The following is a 19,646-nucleotide window of genomic DNA, read 5'->3' as shown; positions in this document are numbered from 1 at the left end:
TGTTAAATTAATGGAAAAGAAAATAGATTGTTTTTCTCACCACTAATTATGCAGACATGTATAGTCTAATTGTCTGTGATTCCCTCAAGGATTATCTCTGGGAACAGATTATATCTTACACTGCTCAGGTGAGGCAACAATCCTATAAAGAGCGGTCAGACCTCGCTGACCAAATCAGAGAGATAGATAAACAGTATGCCCAGACTAAGTCTCCAGATCTTTACAAAGAGCAGTTGGTACTAAAGACCAAATTTGACCTGCTCACCAATTATTCAATTGAACAAACCCTTTTAAAAAGTGAAACCATGTTTTATAAATATTGAGACAAATCAGAAAATTACTAGCCAATCAACTCAAAGGCTCTAAGGCAACAAACAAAAATATTTCAAAGATCTGGTTACCGAATGGCCTTATAACTACAGATCGCTTGCATTAATGAAGCATTCTGGGACTTCTGTAGCCAGCTATACACCTTGGAATCTCAGACTAGTGGTGATTTGATTTACTTTCTAAGAGGTCTCAGTGTTCCCAGTCTTTTACCAGATCTAAAGTAGAGATTAGAGGAGTCTATATTCCAAGTAGAAATAGTGCTAGCTCTGATGGCCTCCTGGCAGAATTCTTGAAGAAATGTTTCCTGCTGCTGTCCCCATTGTTATGTTCAGTTCTCTCAGAATCTTGGAGACAAGGTTCCATACCTCCTTCATTTTCAGAGGCCTGTACTCTTGTAGCTAAAAAAGATAAAGATCTGTCTTAATGCCCCTCCTACAGAACTATTTCCCTCCTAAACACCTGAAATTATAGCAAAGGTCCTGGTCCTCCCACTGTCGTATCCAAAGACCAAACTGACCTTGTAGGCCAGGAGTTCTCAAAGTGTTGATACCTGAGGGCCAATTTGGGAACCCAACATTGGACTGAGGGCCGCCTAAGGAAAAAAAAAAAAAAACAGAAAGAAATCCCCTTTGTAATCATTTTAATGACCAGATTGCAGTTCTACAGTTTCGCTTTAAGTTATATAAGCGTTAATATGATGATGCTTTATAATTTACTGGGTAATTACCCAGTATTTTGGCCCTTGTTCTTACCTTCTAATTACAGGTTAATACCAAGTAAGACATTTCTGTTACCATATATTTACTGGGTAAATAGCTAGTAATTGGGGGCTGTAGCTACCTGCTTATTACCAGCTTATAACCCAATAATACACTAAAATTCACCATATAGAAACCAGGTAAATACCCAGTATTTTTGTTAACACTTATTGGTCTGTATCCAGTATTGTCCAATAAACATTTAACAAGCTTAGTAGCTCCTGGATTAAAACTATCAACTGTAATTCACTTCGGGGCCGCCAGATATGTTTCTGCGGGCCGCCATTGGCCCCCGGGCCGCACTTTGAGAACCAATGTTGTAGGCAGTCCTACTTTAACATAAGGTAACAGTTCAATATTGTCTACTGCCTCTGAAGATGTCCCCGAGTGTGCTGTTTCTCTCGATGGAGAGAAGGCATTTGATCCTGTCAAATGTATGTATATACATATACATATATATATATACTCTATGCATGTTTTATATTTTATCTTATATTTTATGGCGTCGGGTACCTGGGGTGTTTTTCTTTCCTGTCTCCTGTAAACGATTTCAATTTCAACAGTGCTGTGTGTGAATGCTGGAGTTGTTAATTTCCCAGAGGGATTAATAAAGTCGTCTTTCTGTCTAACACATATTTCTCTTTTTGTGTGTGACTAAAAATTGTACACATGTGGCTCGAGGTTTTGCTTCTTGATGACTTTTCTATGACCTGTCATGACAGAGTTAGTTGCTGCGACAATGGGAGCTCAGTGGTAGAGTGAGTGGTCTTTCAACTGGAAGGCTGTGGGTTTGGGTTCCTGAATGCTAGTCAACATGCTTTTGTGACCCTGTTGTCTAAAGCAGCTTTAAGTGACTACAAAAGTGCTACATAAATACAGAGCATTCACCATTGGTTGAATGCTCTATGGTATAATGGTTAAAATAAGATTAGGGTTAGACATTTACTGGTTATGCTTAAGAATATGGCTCTTGCTGGGCTTAGGGCCAAAGTTTGTCTGTCTAAATCAGGGGTCTGCAACCTTTGGCGACTCTGCAGTGGCTCCTTGTAGCTTTAGAGAACAAGGCGACGAATAAAAGTCTTTTAATATGATGTGGAACACATCCAACGTCAAAGTAAAATGCAATATTAAGTACACATGTGGATGTCCTCCATCTTTTGATCCACATGCCTTTTTCTCAAGTATGAACGACACACAATCCGATCATTATTTCCAAGTGGGTTCATTTTAATTTTTTAATAATTTGTCACAAACAATGAAACAATGGAAGAACCAGGTCTACATCAATGTGTGTTTTATTTTTGCTCCACGTTATAAGAGGCTGGGTATAAACTGAACATTTTGTAGTTCTTAAAGTTCATAAAGAAAAGAACTATTGCTCTTTTATGTATTATATCTGCATAAAAACCTTTATTCCTGTTATTATCTTCATTTTGTGGGTTGTTTTGCGGCTCCAAATGCAATTTTTTTGGGTGGAGAGGCGACAAAAATGGCTCTTTTCATCCCAAAGGTTGCAAATGAATAGACAAGACAATGAAGAGACCCAACAAGAATAACCTGCGTGTGTGTGTGTGTGTGTGTGTGTGTGTGTGTGTGTGTGTGTGTGTGTGTCTCCGATCACCGGCTCCTCACTTATCACTGTGTCAGTGTCTACACTGAGCCTCACATCTATGTCTCTTAACTTAACCACCATGACTCTGCTGTCCACAGAAATACCGCAGTCTTCCTCAGGCTGTTAATGTGTCAGCGTGACATTAAAGCAGCTGCAAATGGAGAGTCACGTGCAGGACGGGAGTCAGCTGGCCGAGGAGGAGCTCCTGATCCTGGGGAAGGAGGATCTGATCCGGAGGCTGCGAAGGCTGGAGAGCCGCAACATGGAGCTGATGCTGGAGCACGGACACATGATGAAGGAGGTGAACCGGAGTCTGCAGGTCCACCTGCATGAGATCCGCAGTCTGAAAGAGGTCAACCGGAAACTTCAGGACGACAACCAGGAGCTGAGGGAGCTGTGCTGCTTCCTGGACGACGACCGACAGAAGGGTAGAAAGGTGTCCCGGGAGTGGCAGCGCTTCGGCCGCTACACGGCCAGCGTCCTGTGGAAAGAACTGGGACTGTACCAACAGAAGCTGCGGGAGCTGGAGCTCAGTCAGGAGGCGCTGAGGGCGGAGAACGTGGAGCTGAAGGACATCGTCTTCATGCTGGACGAGGAGAGGAGCGGAGCCGGTTGCCGGAGCTCCATCGACAGCCAGTCCAGCCTGCAGGGCCAGCTGAGCGGCTCGGTGTCAGTTCGGGACGTCGGGGATGGAAGTAGCACGTCCAGTACCGGGAGCGCTGGTAGTCCAGACCACCAACCCCACAACCAGTCACACAAAATAGCATCTCTAAGAAGATCAATGGAAGATCTTTCTGCTCATTACCTGCAAAGAGGTGAGTCGCACTCTCATTCATCCATTCATTCATTCATTCATTCATTCATGTCACATTTGCCCTGTTTTAAGGGCATGGTCTAAACAAGTGAGTTGTTTAGTGTCAAATGAAAGGGAGGCAACAGAAACATTGAGCGAGTAAAGTGAGAGTGCTGCAGATAGGTTGGAGTATGACCTTTTTTAAACGTAATTTGATATCAACATATATTATGATATATTTCAAATCAATATTTTTGTAAGCCTGGGTAATATGTCTTATAAATAATGGCTACATATTTTTAGTGTATAACACTGCACACAGGTTGTTTCTCTGGACTCATGAACGTGTTTCTTTTGAATGTTGTTTGTGCCTCTTAAAAGGAGTGACAATACACTGTAAATACACTCTAAAATAAAATATCTACTGTTTATGATCTGTATTTCGTGATCTTAAAGTATACTTATTACCTTTCATTTCAGATAATAGCAGGCTTATTTCTTTAGCTTTTTGATGTGAAATGAAGGATGGAAACAATGAAATTGACTATAAATATAGTCAAATTCTGCTGTACCACAATAATGAGTTAAAGAAGTGTTATTAAGTGACTTTTCCTTTAAAATATTAAAACGGACCTAGACGTGAAGTTCCAATTAGCGCTGTTTTTAGTGTGTATCTGCGTCATTACCATGTTTCTGAAGCCCTGAAGGTTCTAAACAAACAGTACAGCCACTGCTGAGAACGCTGTGTTTTATTGTAATCTCGGGCTCAGCGAGATCTCTGAAAACGGTTACGTAAACACCAGTTCTCCTGAACAGGCGATCGTCCTGCTCCGGGCACATCCGGTTGCGTACATTGAACCGCAGAAGAAGAATAACGTCCGTTGTGGAGGTGTTTCACGAGCGACAGTGTCTTCTGACTCCGGGTCAAAGTCATAAAAGGGACTGCGGCGGGGAGTCGTGAAGAAGCTATTTTTAAACATTGTTAAAACAATGTTTTGTTAATGAACAGCAGTGTATCAGGGGGGAGCTGCGCTTCTGAGAGCGGGTGTGCTGAATATGTCACTTCCGGGTACTGGCCAATCACAAGACAGTTGGGAAGGCTCTACTTTGGCTGGCCAATCACAACACAGTCTGTCTTCTGGGTGAGAGTTGAGTCTGAAATATCGCGGCTGGGGAACAGCATCAGAAAAGACAGATCACTATCGGCTCGTTTACAGCAACTATTGACCATAAAAACAAGTTAAAGGGAAACTGTAGTATTTATGGGTTTATATGACCCAAAAACCCTAACCCTAACCCGTGAGCAGAGGAGCAGTTCTTTGTTGTAAATTTCAGCCTCTCCTCTAGATGGCCCTATAAACTACTTACTTCACCTTTAATGTATGTAAGTAGACCTCCATAACTAACATTATGTGCAATAACAAATGAGACAACATCTTGTCTCATTTGATAATACAGATATAATATTGATATACTGCCCAGCCCTAGCTGAAAACACTGATATAAATCTTCAGTCAGGTCTGATCGCATTTCTTCACAGCGCCTGTTTTCAGATGAAGGAAGTTGTGTTTTTACAATACAACACAGCGTTCTCAGCGGTGGCTGAACTGTTTGTTTCGAACCTTCAGGGCTTCATAAACGAGGTAATGGCGCAGATACACACCAAAAAAACAGTGTTAATTGGAACTTCCGTTTTATGGGAGCTTTAAAGGCAAACCTTTACAAATGAAAGTGCTGACAAATTAAAATATGTAAACACACAATGTATATAATGTGGATAAAATGGCTCTCGAGTTGATCACAGGGATGAATTCATGTGTTTCTTACTGCTGCACAGGTATATGAAACTGTCAGTATATATTGCTTAGATGTTGGATAAACATTCAGTGTGATTTTCTGCTATCGTACACGTACACGTTTCTGCATTTTAAACCTCCCCCGATTCTACTTTTTATATATATTTTTTCATTTATTTATCTCACTACGCCATTGTTTTATTGTTTTATATCTTTGCTGTTGTTGTTGTTTCTGTTTTTATTGTTCAGCACATTGCGTTGCACTTAAGTATGAAATGGACTATATAAATAAACCTGACTTGACTTGACTTGATTTTAAAAGTGTTAATATAATGACTTTAGGCATAGGTTATGTGAGCGTATCTTGTAACTAGCATCAAATATGGTGTTTTTACAGTCTAGCTTTAAGCAACCATGGTGCAACAGCATGAAGAGAAAGTATTTTCCTGTAATACAATGAGCTAGAAATACAATTTTTCTGGATGGTGGTTGGCACTGTATGCACTGTTCTATGATAGCTGTTCCGTGACACAGAAAAGTGAGAAACGGCCACTGTTTCAACAGTCTTTAGGCCAATTCCAATTCCTATCTTAACCCACAATCTTAACCCTCAAGCTCAACCCTTAATCTTAACTGGCCCTCAAAACCAAGTGTTGAGGGTTATTTTGTCACTTAGAAATGGGACACCCCTTAAATGCAGATACGTCTTCAGACTGTAGGGGGCAGAATAACGCGAAAGCTGCGTCCAGTCTGTCAACTCCAAAAAAGAAGAAGAACACATTTACGTCAGGATTATTTATTACGATCCGTTAGTTATTAGGTTATTAGGTTGTCAGTTAGTTTTAAGGTTGTCAGTTAGTTTTAAGATGATACTCATACAAATACCACAACCACGGACATATTCAGATGACAGTTACCACACACCACGGCTTATTGAAAAGTAAACCATAGCAAACGATCGCTTGTCCGCACCGGCCGGCTATTGACAAAAGATCGTAAAATAAAAATAAATGTTACGCAACAATGACGTAAGTAATCCATAATATGGGCCTAAACTAAGAAAATGGACGCCATTGCTCACTGTAGCAGTGTTGTGTCACTCACTCGTGAATCTTCGGCAAATGACGCCAGCCAACGTGCGCCGAGCGGGGAGGGAGTGACTATTAAGAAGAGCTGTGTCTGCCGTGCTGCAGTGATTCATTTGCGCTGTCAATCACTGACTCAGTCATGATTCGCGGACGATCTGACACACAGAGAACTGGAGAACTGTGGCTGAGGACATGAATCTCGTTCCACTGTCACTCACTCTATGACCCACGGCGCGAACGTACTGCACTCAGGGAGGATGTGAGTCACGTAGCAGGACACTGGGCTCCTGCTAAGCACTGAACGATTCGGTGAACGAATCTTTTGAACAAATCATTTTAATGAACGGATTCTAGTGATTCAGTACACTCAAATGAACTGCCGATCCCATCACTACACTGTAGCCAAAAGCACAACAACCTTGCGTAGCGACCCCTACTGATCAGGTGGGAAATTGCAGTGCGTATCTGTCACCACGACGGAGAAGTATGAAGGCTCGAGGTGTCTCCGTGGTTACACAGTCGGATAACGCATTAGGCAGTCGGAGAAGTGGCCTTTATGAAAGACCTTAACCTTGGCAGCATCTCATTCACATATGTTGATGAGGCTTTTCACAGCATTTGAGTGATTGTATTGATTGTATTGTGTTTCATTGTTTTTCCACTTTTACCTCTTGACTGGTTTTTACCTTATGACGCTTTTCCATAATACAGTTCTTGTCCTACATGGCTCAACTCTACTCAGTTTGGTATCAGTCACATCCTTTTCCATAGTACCTTCTCAATGTGAACCGGGTCGTCATGGCACAGCTGATTTCTTAATGTATATGCTGTCTATTCTATTTGTTATAATCTAAATAGGCTTTCTATTTTCTACATTCAAAGATGTGCAAATGTATGTTTATTATGTATTACCTATGTATTTATAACTGCAGGCGCACCTGCACACAACACAACAGCAGCGTCCAGCGGTCTAATTGTATCACAGCCACGAAGCTGAGCTCCTATGTTCAGTCTCACTCTATGCGAGGACATGCACAGAGCAAAGTATTCCTCAACAGTTATTGTACTGATATTACTAGTTGACATAGTACATTATTTTCGGATATCATGGGCTATGGTATTGCGCAGATGCACGTAATGCAAACCACTGTCAGAGCCGTCAGACTCTGTTGAACTGCAGCCACGGCTGCGGGTCTTTTCTTTTAATATGAAAAGATTCAGCCACTGCTCTGAAAATAGCTGGCAGCCAATGAGTTAAGATATCGAAACCGTACCGTTACTGTGGCCCCAAAACCGTGATGCATACCAAACTGTGGGAAAACTGTACCGTTGCATCGCTCAGTGTGTGTGTGTGTGTGTGTGTGTGTGTGTGTGTGTGTGTGTGTGTGTGTTTGTGTATGTGTATGTGTGTGTGTGACAGATTTGCAGCTTGTGAGAGAGAAAGGCAGTGTTATGATAATGAGGCAGCACGGGAAGGTCTCTGTGCACCATGGGAGTTTCTACACACTATCTATCTGCTGTTGTTCTTATCGGCAAGTTTGTTAGTTGTGTTTTGTTTTGGGAGTCACCTTTTTGTCATTTCCTGTTTTATTTTTGGTAAGGGTTCCCCTCTCCTCCCAGGTTGTCTGCACTGTCACTGTCTTTACCCTGGTCCTGTCTTTCTTTGAGTGTCTGCACCTGGTGTTATTCCCCGATTGTCAGCACCTGGTCCCGGTTCCCTCTTCCCGGTCGGTTCCCTTTTTCCATTGTCAGTGCGTTGTTCGTGTTCATGCAATTTGTATAACCTAGAATCAGTGTTTTTCAACCACTGTGCCGTGGCACGCTAGTGTGCCGTGAGAGATCGTCAGGTGTGGGAAATTATCCAATTTCACCTAATTGGTCTAAAAACATTTGAAAACAAATAATTAATTATCTGCAAATAATATGGATATAAATATTCAAGACACTTAAGAATGACTAAATTGTTAATATAGGCTACAGAGTATCATTTTTTAAACATTTTTGTTTGGTGGTGTGCCTCGTGATTTTTTCAATGAAAAAAATGTACCTTGGCTCAAAAAAGGTTGAAAAACACTGACCTAGATTGGTACTCTAGAACATGACCCTCTCTTTTTGTCATAGTTTTGTTTAGTGCCTATTGCTCTTGCCCTCGTGCATTCCTTTTCGTTCTGTTTTTTAAGAGAGCAATAAAGACTCTATTTACTTTTACGTCTCTGATGGATCCAGCTGAGACCCTCGCCATGAAGAACACAGTCGAAAGTCCACAGATTTACAGCTCAGAACTGAACAAATTAGCCTTCATTGTTTCCCATCTCACCGGCCGCTCCTCTGTGTGGGCCACAGTTACTGGACTGAGATGCACCCTCCTGCCGCACGGCAGATGATTTGTTTTCTGCCCTCAGGAAGGTTTTCGACACCTCTCTTCCCGTCACGAGCCTTGGATACCTGCAACAGAACCGCGACAGCGATGGAGAGTACGCCATTCAGTTTTGAGCAGCGGTGCTGGACTTCGAGAATGAGAGGAGACAGGAGGAGGGTCCATGCAGTCATCGCTCCCCACGGTTCACCCCCAGATCTCTGACCACAGCTCTGTTCCTGTCTTGTAGTTCTGTAATAAATGAAGCCGGAGACCAAGACGTGCAGTTCAGCACATCATCCGCCATATCTCCCATAGTGCCAACTTCATGGCTGGCGTACCACGTTTCTCCAGCTATTGTTCCTTTGGCGACACTTAGTGGTGATGCTGGGAAACTGTGGGAGAACAAGTTGTCATCAAAGTGATTGTCCCGTATGTAAACCAACGCCATGCACATTTGGGCATGTGCGCATTCAAATATCATGTTTTTGGTTTTCTTTATTTTCTGCTGGTGAAATGAGAGCTACAGAGCTTTCTAACAAGCCCCTGATCGTCTCCCTGTGTTCAGTATTCATGTCAGTGAAAGCGGTTGTAAAGTTGTAAATGTCAGCCGCGGCGCACTTCTGCATTTATTAATTGTGAGAAATAAAAAAAATAAATGAATCATGAGTCAAAGTGTTTAATATCCTGCCATCTTTACGCACGAGCGATATGTATTGTGAGCAGCTGATTGTATGACCTGTTGTGGTCACTTTGCTTCGGCAGTGAGCACAAACCCTCCGCTTCACCTCCACCTTGAGATCTGACCATTTATTTTTAATCTCTCTGTGTTTGTGTGCGCACTGCTTGGATCCCACAGCCTCACACACGCTCCCACTCACGTCTTTTTTTTGTCATATTTATCCCTGGTACCCTGAGGGTACCAAACAAAATCTCAGACTGTGTAAAATTCCTTTTCTTTTCTTTGTTCATTGCGTTATTTGATCAAAAAGATGAATCTCAGGTCCAGGGCCTATTTAAATTGACTTACATATTTAAATGTGGGCGTGGACAGGGAGGAGTTTGGCACCTCTGCATGTGCGCTCAATTTCACGTTGATTTGGGATGTACAAAGGGAACGTGCTTGGATCCATGCGTACGCACACTTTGATACATATGAATTTATTTATGCGTACGACAGTTTCTGGGTTTTGGCGTATGCCAAGTTTCAGTAGGAAATCCGACCTATACACTTATCACATGAGATCATGTGGCACACAACGTTTGAAGTGGGCACACGTTGTGGTGAGCCAATGCAAACAAGAATATTACTGATCTCAGGTCTGTTGTGCTCTCATCAACCTCCTTTAATACATGGCTAGGGTTATCCCCCACACAGATATGAACTTGTCGACTTCCTCAGTTTGAACTTATCAGGCAGAGGTAATGTCTATGACGCAACAGGAAACTGAGAAAGAACTAACACTAACCAGTAAATCATAAAATACACAGTATAGCGTATAGTGTTTGACATATTAGTTTTATTTTCAGATAGACTTCTGACCTTAAGTAGAGTGTTATTTGCTAACAAACAGGGCGGGGGAAAAGTCTTCCCTGTATCCACACTGCAAAAATAGATTTCCAGGAAAGCAAAATAAACCCTGAATTCTGTGAATTTTTACTTTAAGCTTTAATTGCCACTAACAAGCTAAAACAATGGTTTGCATGAAATCTAAATGCTTAAGTTGAATACAGAGGTAAAATTGATTATTGATGTGTGCGCAAATATGAGAACTAGTAAGGTATACATGATCAAAGTCAGCATAATCAAGAAAAGTTAGAGTTCGATGTAAATTTTGGCTCGTTGTGTCTATATTTTTCTTAGTTTCAATGAATATTACAGGCTGAAAATGGCTGCAGATTAACCAGAAAACTGTAATGCATTTAAGAATCTATGGCTTTTTTCCTACGAAGCTTTGTCCCAGGATGTAGCTCGAGCAGCTGCTTTAGTACATTCTTAATTACTAAGAAACCATTGAACCTTTCCTCTTCCTCAAATATGAGTTCCATGATTTTGGCATTTAAGCACTGAACACTCGTTTGCGCCATGAATATAATATAATATATGTGTCTTATATGTATCATTGTGGTGTTTAAATTGATTGTAAAGTATGATAACAATGATGTAATCTGTAAAGCTTTGGCACATCCTAATTCTTGCTATAAGAGCTGCAGAAACACCATTTATCTCTAACACATGTTGAAACACACAATTACTCAACAGCTTTTCCAGTTCAACCTTCTCTATATGTATTCTATATCGTTTAATATGGGTATTTTAATTATTGATGTTTGTCGTGCAGTGCTTTGTAACTGTGGCTTTGGAAATAAAGCTACAGTGGAAGGACAGAGGAACAGAGAGGTGGACAGACAGGACTGTACTGTAATTGTGTTTGTGCTGACTGAATGAATGTCCTCTTATCTCTGCTTTTATTTGTCAGCAGTCTTTCCTCGTGTACAGTGTGTGTGTGTGTGTGTGTGTGTGTGTGTGTGTGTGTGTGTGTGTGTGTGTGTGTGTGTGTGTGTGTGTGTGTGTGTGTGTGTGTGTGTGTTCCGGTGACTTTGAGACACAGTGTCAATCCTGTACAGCTGAATATTTGACTTCTCAGTCAAACAGCTCTGTCTCTCCATTTGTGCTGCTCTGCCCTGATTGTTTTACTCTGAATTCACAGTTAAAGGAAACATATTATGCAAAATCAACTTTTGGTAACGCTTTCTTTTACAGTCCCCTAATTACCTGGTATTTAGCTGGTAAATTCATGGTAACACTAAAGTGTTGCTAGGTAATTACCAAGGGTAATAAGATAAGTAAATACAGTGAAACCGTTGCCAAAATACTGGGTAATGCACGGTAATGTACTTGGTAAGTAAAGTAAAACTGTACTGTAAAAGAAAGCCAAGCTTGTTTCCATGTAATTACACACATTTTTACGGTTAGGTTTGTTAGATTACCCCTTGGGTAAATAGCTAGTAATTAGGGGACTGTAGGTACCTGCTTATTACCAGTTTATAACCCAATAATACACTTACATTTACCATAGTTTTGCCATAGTTTAGCTGTACATACCTTCTTATTAACAGCAGTAATAACACGCTATAATTAACTATATAGTTACCAGGTAAATGCCCAGTATTTTGGCAACAGTTTCACTGTATTTACTTTCTTATTACCATTGGTAATTACCTAGTAACACTTTGGTGTTACCATGAATTTACCAGGTAAATACCTGGTAATTAGGGGACTGTAAAAGAAAGCGTTACCCAACTTTTTATTATAATATATATATATATATATATATATTATATATTTCTTATATTTGGGACTCTGGAGGCCCTATGAGTAGGCAAAGTGTGGAAAAAAGATGTCCCGCTCATGTTTTTGTGGTCCGCCTCAGTCTAAGTACAGGAGATAAAACATGCGATGTTGACTTCTGCGCTCATTGTGACTTCACAATGATACATTCCTGGAATTGTTGTCTCAATGGAGCTCTGCTTTATCCAGAAAAAAATGCGAGATGGGGGCAATAGTATCCGGAAAAGCAGAAGTCCGATGAAGTGTTCTATTGTTGGCTGCACAGTGCAGCACAGAGTTCTACACAAACTTCCAGCCTCAGAGGAGATACGTGTCCAGTGAATACTTTTAATATATGACGGCAATGTGCCGGCTAGAGTCGGCAAATGATCACTTTTCCAAATGCTAACTGCTGCTAGCTGCTGGAGCTTCAGTGACGCTGACGTAGTTTCCTGTGTCTCATTTGCATTTAAAGAGACAGGCACTCAAAAGTGAGCGTTCTGAACAGGGTTGTTTTGACAGGGTGATTGAACTGCTGTGGTGCTTCATCCTTAAGGTGTTTTGACCAAAGCATGTCACAGACATGTTCATTAGGACACCAGGGAACTAGGTTCACTTGAAGAAATAAGGTATAATATGTCTACTTTAAATAACAAGATTGTAGTGGGAATCTCAGTTTCCTGTCCTGCAGAGAGATAATGCAGCAAACATATTAAGATATTGAAGACCTTATAATTTGTTATTATTATTATCATTAGGTGAGCCCTTTGTTAAGTGGCTAAAATGTGTGTTTTCTTCATGTCCTCACTGACAACTTTGTTTTCATTCAGTAATATTTACAATTACATTTTCCATTCACATATAGTGACTGAGAGTATGCCTGCCTGTCTCCTGCAGCACAGGGAGCTTGCACCCCCTACAGGATGTTATGTTCCAGTACCTCATACAAGCACATTTTTAAGAACCTGTCCTTTAAAGGCTTTTAACCCTTTAAGGTACTACTCAACCATTTGGTCGACTACACTTTAAGTCACTATATCTCATTGAAAAATGCATCAAGCTGAACTCACCAACACGTAATGTGACTTGTTCTGAAAGTTGTACTTTATGAATTATGCAAACCAGGTTTGTTATGAACAGATGTCTCAACTGTTTGGTAGAGGCCTGTATCTGAAATACTGTAGTCTAATTTCACGTTATTGTTATCATAAGTAAATAAAATAATCAAAAATGATTTTGATTTTTTCTTGGTGCGTACCTTAAAGGGTTAAGCCAGTATACAATGTCATAACACATCAGCACAGCCCAGAAGGAATTAACTGTAATTGATCTATATATAATTTGGATTGGCATTGGCTCAGTCCAAGATGTCCTGAGAACTGACTTTAGTTTGTTTTGCTTTGTTTATTCTGTGTAAGATGCATCATCTGACTACATCACACAGCTGGAGAACAAGGTGAAGATGCTGGAAGGTGAAAACCAGTGGCTGTTCTCACAGGTAAGTCACAGTCACTGACACTGAATCCTCTCATCAGTGTACACAGCACAAATTGGTATCATCATCATCAAGTGAAACTTAAAGGCATACAGGACATAATTCAGTGCAGGTACTGTTGGTTAGATATTTAGTCCATTAGATATGAGACTCCAACCAGCAGTCTGGGTAACTCTATCTCACCTTATTTGTAAGATAAGATCGGTTCACTGTGTATGTACGTGTGGGAAAGTATTAAAGCTCACATAGAGTGGTCCTGTTGGACATATATGTTAGTAATGGAGGTCTACTTACATACATTAACTTGTTTTTATGGTCAAAAACCTCCTAGTTGCTGTAAACGAGCCGATAGAAATCCTCTTTTCTGACGCTGTTTCCCAGCCGCGATATTTGAGACTCAACTCTCTCAACCCGGAAGTGACATATTCAGCACACCCGCTCTCAGAAGCACAGCTCCCCCCCCTGGAACGGTGGATGCACTGCTACTCATTATCAAAACATTTGTTTAAAAATAGCTTCTTCACGACTCCCCGCCGCAGTCTCTTTTATGACTTTGACCCGGAGTCAGACCCAGAGTCAGAAGATACTGTCGCTCGTGAAACACCTCCACAACGGACGTTATTCTTCTTCTGCGGTTCAATGTACGCAACCGGATGTGCCCGGACTAGTGCCCGGAGCAGGAGGATCTGCTGTTCAGGAGAACAGCTGTTTACGTAACTATAACGGGTTTTTTCAGAGATCTCGCTGAGCCCGAGATTACAATAAAACACAGCGTTCTCAGCAGTGGCTGAACTGTTTGTTTAGAACCTTCAGGGCTTCATAAACAAGGTAATGACGCAGATACACACTAAAAAACAGCGTTCATTGGAACTTCCGGTCTATTTCCGCTTTAAAGGAATAGATTTTTTTTGGTTTTAATTTTTTTGAAGTATGGTTGTCAGCAATGCATGGGGCCTGTTGCACAAAAGTAGAATTAAGATACCGTTTGAAGTTCTCAATTAGTTTTAGCTGAGTTGAGTTCTGTTATGATTATCTTTTATTTGCAAGCCTAAAATGTATAATAAACCTCAGAGACCACCCTATGCTTTGACACATTCACTATGTGTGTGGTGACAGTAGTTGGTGGACACAGGTGTCTTTGGTCCTCAGGTCTTTGGACAGCACTCCTGAATTCACTTCCCACTCTGCAGCCTCACATCAACAATGGTCGTCTGTAGTTATATACGTTGGTCTCTTGAATAGAAACATGTAATTGTTACTATTGCTAACATTTGAACAATGTTTTTGTGTAAAAATACAGGATTTTTTTGTGTGCAGTCAATACTGTTATATCCTAAGCCAAACTGTTACATCAGTAACTGTGACCATCAGAATATCCCACTACCTAAACCTAAAATCTCAAATTCTTTACCAAAAACAGCAACAGCCCGATTATATTTTACAGTACTCAAAAGACTAAAAAATAATACTATACACACGGAGCCGTGAATATCACAGGAAGCAGTCAATTTTCTCTGCCAGTGTTTACCAAGATAAAGGGGACATATTATGCAAAATCAACTTTTTAATCATTTAAATACTTATATTTGGGACCCTGGAGGCCATACCAGTCCCCAAAGTGTGAAAAACTAAGATTCAGTTATGTTTTAGTGGTCCCCCTTGTTTTGGCAGGGTTATTGAACTGCTGTGGTGCTTCATCCTTATGGTATTTTGACCAAAGCATGTCACAGACATGTTCATTAGGACACCAGGGAACTAGTTTAACTTTGAGAAATAGGGTACAGTACATCCCCTTTAAATTATCTTACCTAAATCAAAACAAAGCACATTATTAACCAGGCAGAATTCTGATGGTCAGCTCTGATACAACACCGGCTAGTAAAGTTAGCATGCACTTTTCAATCACAAGTCATCAGCGACCTTCACAATTGTTTTGCACTCTTGTTTTGTCTCTTGCTCGAACAGATTCTCTTTTTCATTCCTTGGCTTCTTCTGAAAGTATCCACTTTGGTTTTGTTGGCTCTGCCATAGCGTTCTCTTTGTTCGCATACTGTGTACCGTAAAGTGGATTGCATGCGCCTGTGCACTGGGACTTGTGATGCATCCTGAATAAGAGGGTGAAGAAACAACCAAAGTACAAAAAATACTGACGCTGTGTAAACGTCAGTTTTACTGTGGTCGACTTTAACTTATGATTAGATGAAACACATGATACGTAAAAAAATATGATATAGTCGCTTTTAATAAGATGATAGAAAAGGTCTGGCTGAACTGGGGACTGACTGAATGCATAAGTAGCCCAATATAAATACTTAGAGAGCTTATTTGAGCAAAGTAACCATTTTTATACTGTACTGTTTTGTTCTATACTATTCTCCACTGTAAACTGAGGTTAGATACATCAGGATCTCATGTAAAATAGCAGATACTACAAATAAAACTTAAAACTTAAAAAAAAAAAAAAAGTTTCGGTGTGTATCTTCCGCTTTCCTCAACCCATAAGGCACGTCACCAACTAACATGGAAGATCTGAAGATACACACCGAAACTCATTGACTTTGTATGTAAACTCACTGCACGTTCAGTGTGTATACAGCATTAGAAGGGCTGAGGTGAGGGAAATTCAGCTTCAACTTCACCAGTAAAGGTTTTAAATAACAATTTTACACACTGTAACTTTGACAAAAGGTTTAACCGATAAAATCTCATAAAAGCTTATTTAAGTTTAACTGTAACTTCAGTTTACAGTTGGAAAAGGCTGTCTAAAAACGAGATGTGGAGTGGACATATTCTTCTGCAAAATGTCCACTTAAGCCAGGGGTTCTCAAAGTTTTGATACCTGAGGGCCAATTTAGGAACCCAACATTGGACTGAGGGCCGCCAAAGGAAAAAAAACAAAAATAAATACCATTTGTAATCATTTTAATGACCAGATTGCAGTTCTACAGTTTAGCGTTAAGTAATATAAGCGTTAATATAATAACGCTTTATAATTTACAGGGTAATTTACCCAGTATTTTGGCCATTGTTCTTACCTTCTAATTACAGGTTAATACCAAGTAACACATTTCTTTTACCATATATTTACTGGGTAAATAGCTAGTAATTGGGGGCTGTAGCTACCTGCTAATTACCAGCTTATAACCCAATAATACACTAAAATTCACCATATAGAAACCAGGTAAATACCCAGTATTTTTGTTTACACTTATTGGTCTGTATCCTGTATCCTTAGTACCTCCTGGATTAAAACTATCAACAGTAATTCATAGCGGGCCGCCAGAAATGTTTCTGCGGGCTGCCATTGGCCCCCGGGCCACACTTTGAGAACCAATGACTTAAGCTTTTAAGTTGTATAAGGTTGTATAAGGAAAACACAATTAAATAAATTGTGTTTTCCTTGCCAACAGAGGGAGCACACAGCTCAGGCAACACTTGCCACATAAAACCACACGAACCTAAACTAACCTTATAACATCACATCACATCACAAATAATTGAGCTGAGACAGAAAGAGACAAAAGCACTAGCAGTGATGTTTATCCGAGACGGAAGGTCCAGAGCAGCAGATGCAGGACAAAATTCTGAACAGCTGATTGATCTTCTGCTGTTTTACTGCAAACACAGCAGCTCTACTGCACCTCCTGTCGTCATAGCGATCCTGTGTGTCCACCTGATAACAATGACTGTGACTCCTTCCTCTCCAGACTGCTGCTCGGAGCCCCTCCCCCACAAGTCTCTACCTCCCTGCAGGGCAGAAACCAGAGGCAATAGTCCATGCATTGAAGGTAAGCCAACCAACCTGCCTTTGTTAGCAGATGTCTGTCTTTCGTACACATGAAAGAAAAGTTGTCAAGAATCAGCTAAAATTTGTTATTTCCACTGAACCTGCATTTTGGAAGCACTATTTCTTGAAAAAACAGGTCTTAGAGTTGAAAATCTCAAAATATGTATTCATATGCTACTTTGGGAAAACGATGATGTCATAGTCCCAACTTTCTCCTGTGTTTGCTTTCACTGTCACTATCTTCATCATTGTTTTCCTCTTCTTGTGTTTGGTGTATTTCTAAAGCAACGTAACATACAGGCCTGGCATAAGTACTACAGTGTTTAGAGTTATATTTGGGGTGTTTCGTGTGGATGAAGACATTTTCTTTAAACTATGCCGTGTTTATGGAAAACTCTTTTTTTAAAAAAGAGAAAAAGACAGTACAGCGAAAGTACTTTGTTTCTGTGTGGATAAGGCCTTAAAATAACAAATGGATTGGCTCCGGGGTCCTGTTTGGAATACAACTCTTGCAAACCAACTGTTAATGTATGCCATACAGTAGAATTATGTAGTTATTTTTGTGGCACAGACCCAAAACCAGAAGTGACATAGTGCCAATGCAGATGATGCAAACCTGCTCAGGCTTTGAGTCTGTCAAATCAAACTTGAGTCATATTGTGCCCAAGAACCAGATTAAGACATGGACACAGGCTCTCATTTAGTAGAGTGGTTTGCCAACCTAAAATGTGTTCTAACAATGAGAAAACATGGTCAACACATCCTTATATCATAGACCTAAGCTGGTGTAACTTCTTTAAAATCAGTTTTTCCTTGTATCCCCGCTGTCAGCCATGTTGTTCGTGAGAGCAGCACCTCACCTCATAACTTTGTCTGAAGTCATCCTTTTGACTATAGAGTCATAGAGCAATGTAAAAGTAGCACAGTACTAATACATTTGTGTGTGTGTGTGTGTGTGTGTGTGTGTGTGTGTGTGTGTGTGTGTGTGTGTGTGTGTGTGTGTGTGTGTGTGTGTGTGTGTGTGCACATAGGTGCTGGAGGTCCATGACAAGCTGGACAGCCGGAGGACCCAGGAATACAATGAAGAGCTCAATGATAAAGAGAAGGCCATTGTGAGAGAGATGTGCAATGTAGGTTTCTTTCTTTTTTTCGTTCATTCTTTCTTTCTTTGATTAACAGGTAGCTCTGCAGTATTGTAGTGTATGTGGTGTAAACAAGGGTGTAAAAGTTCCACAGATAGATAGAAAATATTTTATTTATTAAATGTGCTATATCATACTGGATATTGCACATTAAACCTAACCTTTCCCTTAAATTTCCCATAAATTTGATTTATAAAGATATGCAACCATCCATCCATTATCTACCACTTTATCCTCTGGAGCATTGGTTCTCAAAGTGCGGCCCGGGGGCCAATGGTGGCCCGCAGAAATATTTCTGGCGGCCCGCAATGAATTACAGTTGATAGTTTTAATCCAGGAGCTACGAAGATTGTTAAATGTTTATTGGACATTACTGGATACAGACCAATAAGTGTAAACAAAAATACTGGGTATTTACCTAGTTTCTATATGGTGAATTTAAGTGTATTATTGGGTTATAAGCTGGTAATAAGCAGGTAGCTACAGCCCCCAATTACTAGCTATTTACCCAGTGAATATATGGTAACAGAAATGTGTTACTTGGTATTAACCTGTAATTAGAAGGTAAGAACAATGGCCTAAATACTGGGTAAATTACCCAGTAAATTATAAAGCGTTATTATATTAATGCTTAAATTACATTATATTAATGCTTACTTAACGCTAAACTGTAGAACTGCAATCTGGTCATTAAAATTATTACAAATGGGATTTCTTTCTGGTTTTTTTGTTGGGTTCCTAAATTGGCCCTCAGGTATCAAAACTTTGAGAACCCCTGCTCTGGAGGGTTGCGGGGGGTGCTGTGCCCATCAGCAGACTCAGCTGAAATAGGGCAATAGGTGGGGTACACCCTGGACAGTCCATCACAGGGCCACATATAGAGACAAACAACCATTCATTCACACTCGCGCACCGAGGCAGTCATCCGTGACACCATCTCGATCTACATGAGTCACCACGAGTGAAAAATCACATGGGATATTTCATAAATACATGTCAGACATGATAAACATATGAAATGTGTGTGTTTGACAGCCATTGTTTCCCTCTCAGGTGGTTTGGAGGAAGCTGGGTGATGCCACTGGCTCCAAGTCTTCCCTCAGACAGCAGCTGTCAGGAAATTTGAATGGAGCATTACAGTTGTTAGACACCAAATGA

At 40.5% G+C, this 19,646-nt stretch overlaps 1 protein-coding gene across 1 annotated transcript; it reads left to right on the top strand.

Annotated features, from left to right (window-relative positions):
* Positions 1–2,857: 2,857 nt before the first annotated feature.
* LOC310942403 (coiled-coil domain-containing protein 85C-B-like) lies at positions 2,858–19,646 on the top strand (the record flags this gene model as incomplete). The annotated part of the gene is made up of 5 exons (XM_083907783.1): positions 2,858–3,515; positions 13,483–13,562; positions 17,267–17,347; positions 18,387–18,476; positions 19,542–19,646. The coding sequence occupies 5 exons, from the start codon at positions 2,858–2,860 to the stop codon at positions 19,644–19,646; spliced, it is 1,014 nt and encodes a 337-aa protein (XP_083763909.1).

Source organism: Microchirus variegatus (genome assembly GCF_963457635.1).
Source record: "Microchirus variegatus genome assembly, chromosome: 21".
Taxonomy (NCBI): Eukaryota; Metazoa; Chordata; class Actinopteri; order Pleuronectiformes; family Soleidae; genus Microchirus; species Microchirus variegatus.
Note: the sequence above shows the minus strand (reverse complement) of the source record. Positions and strands in the feature narration are given on the sequence as shown.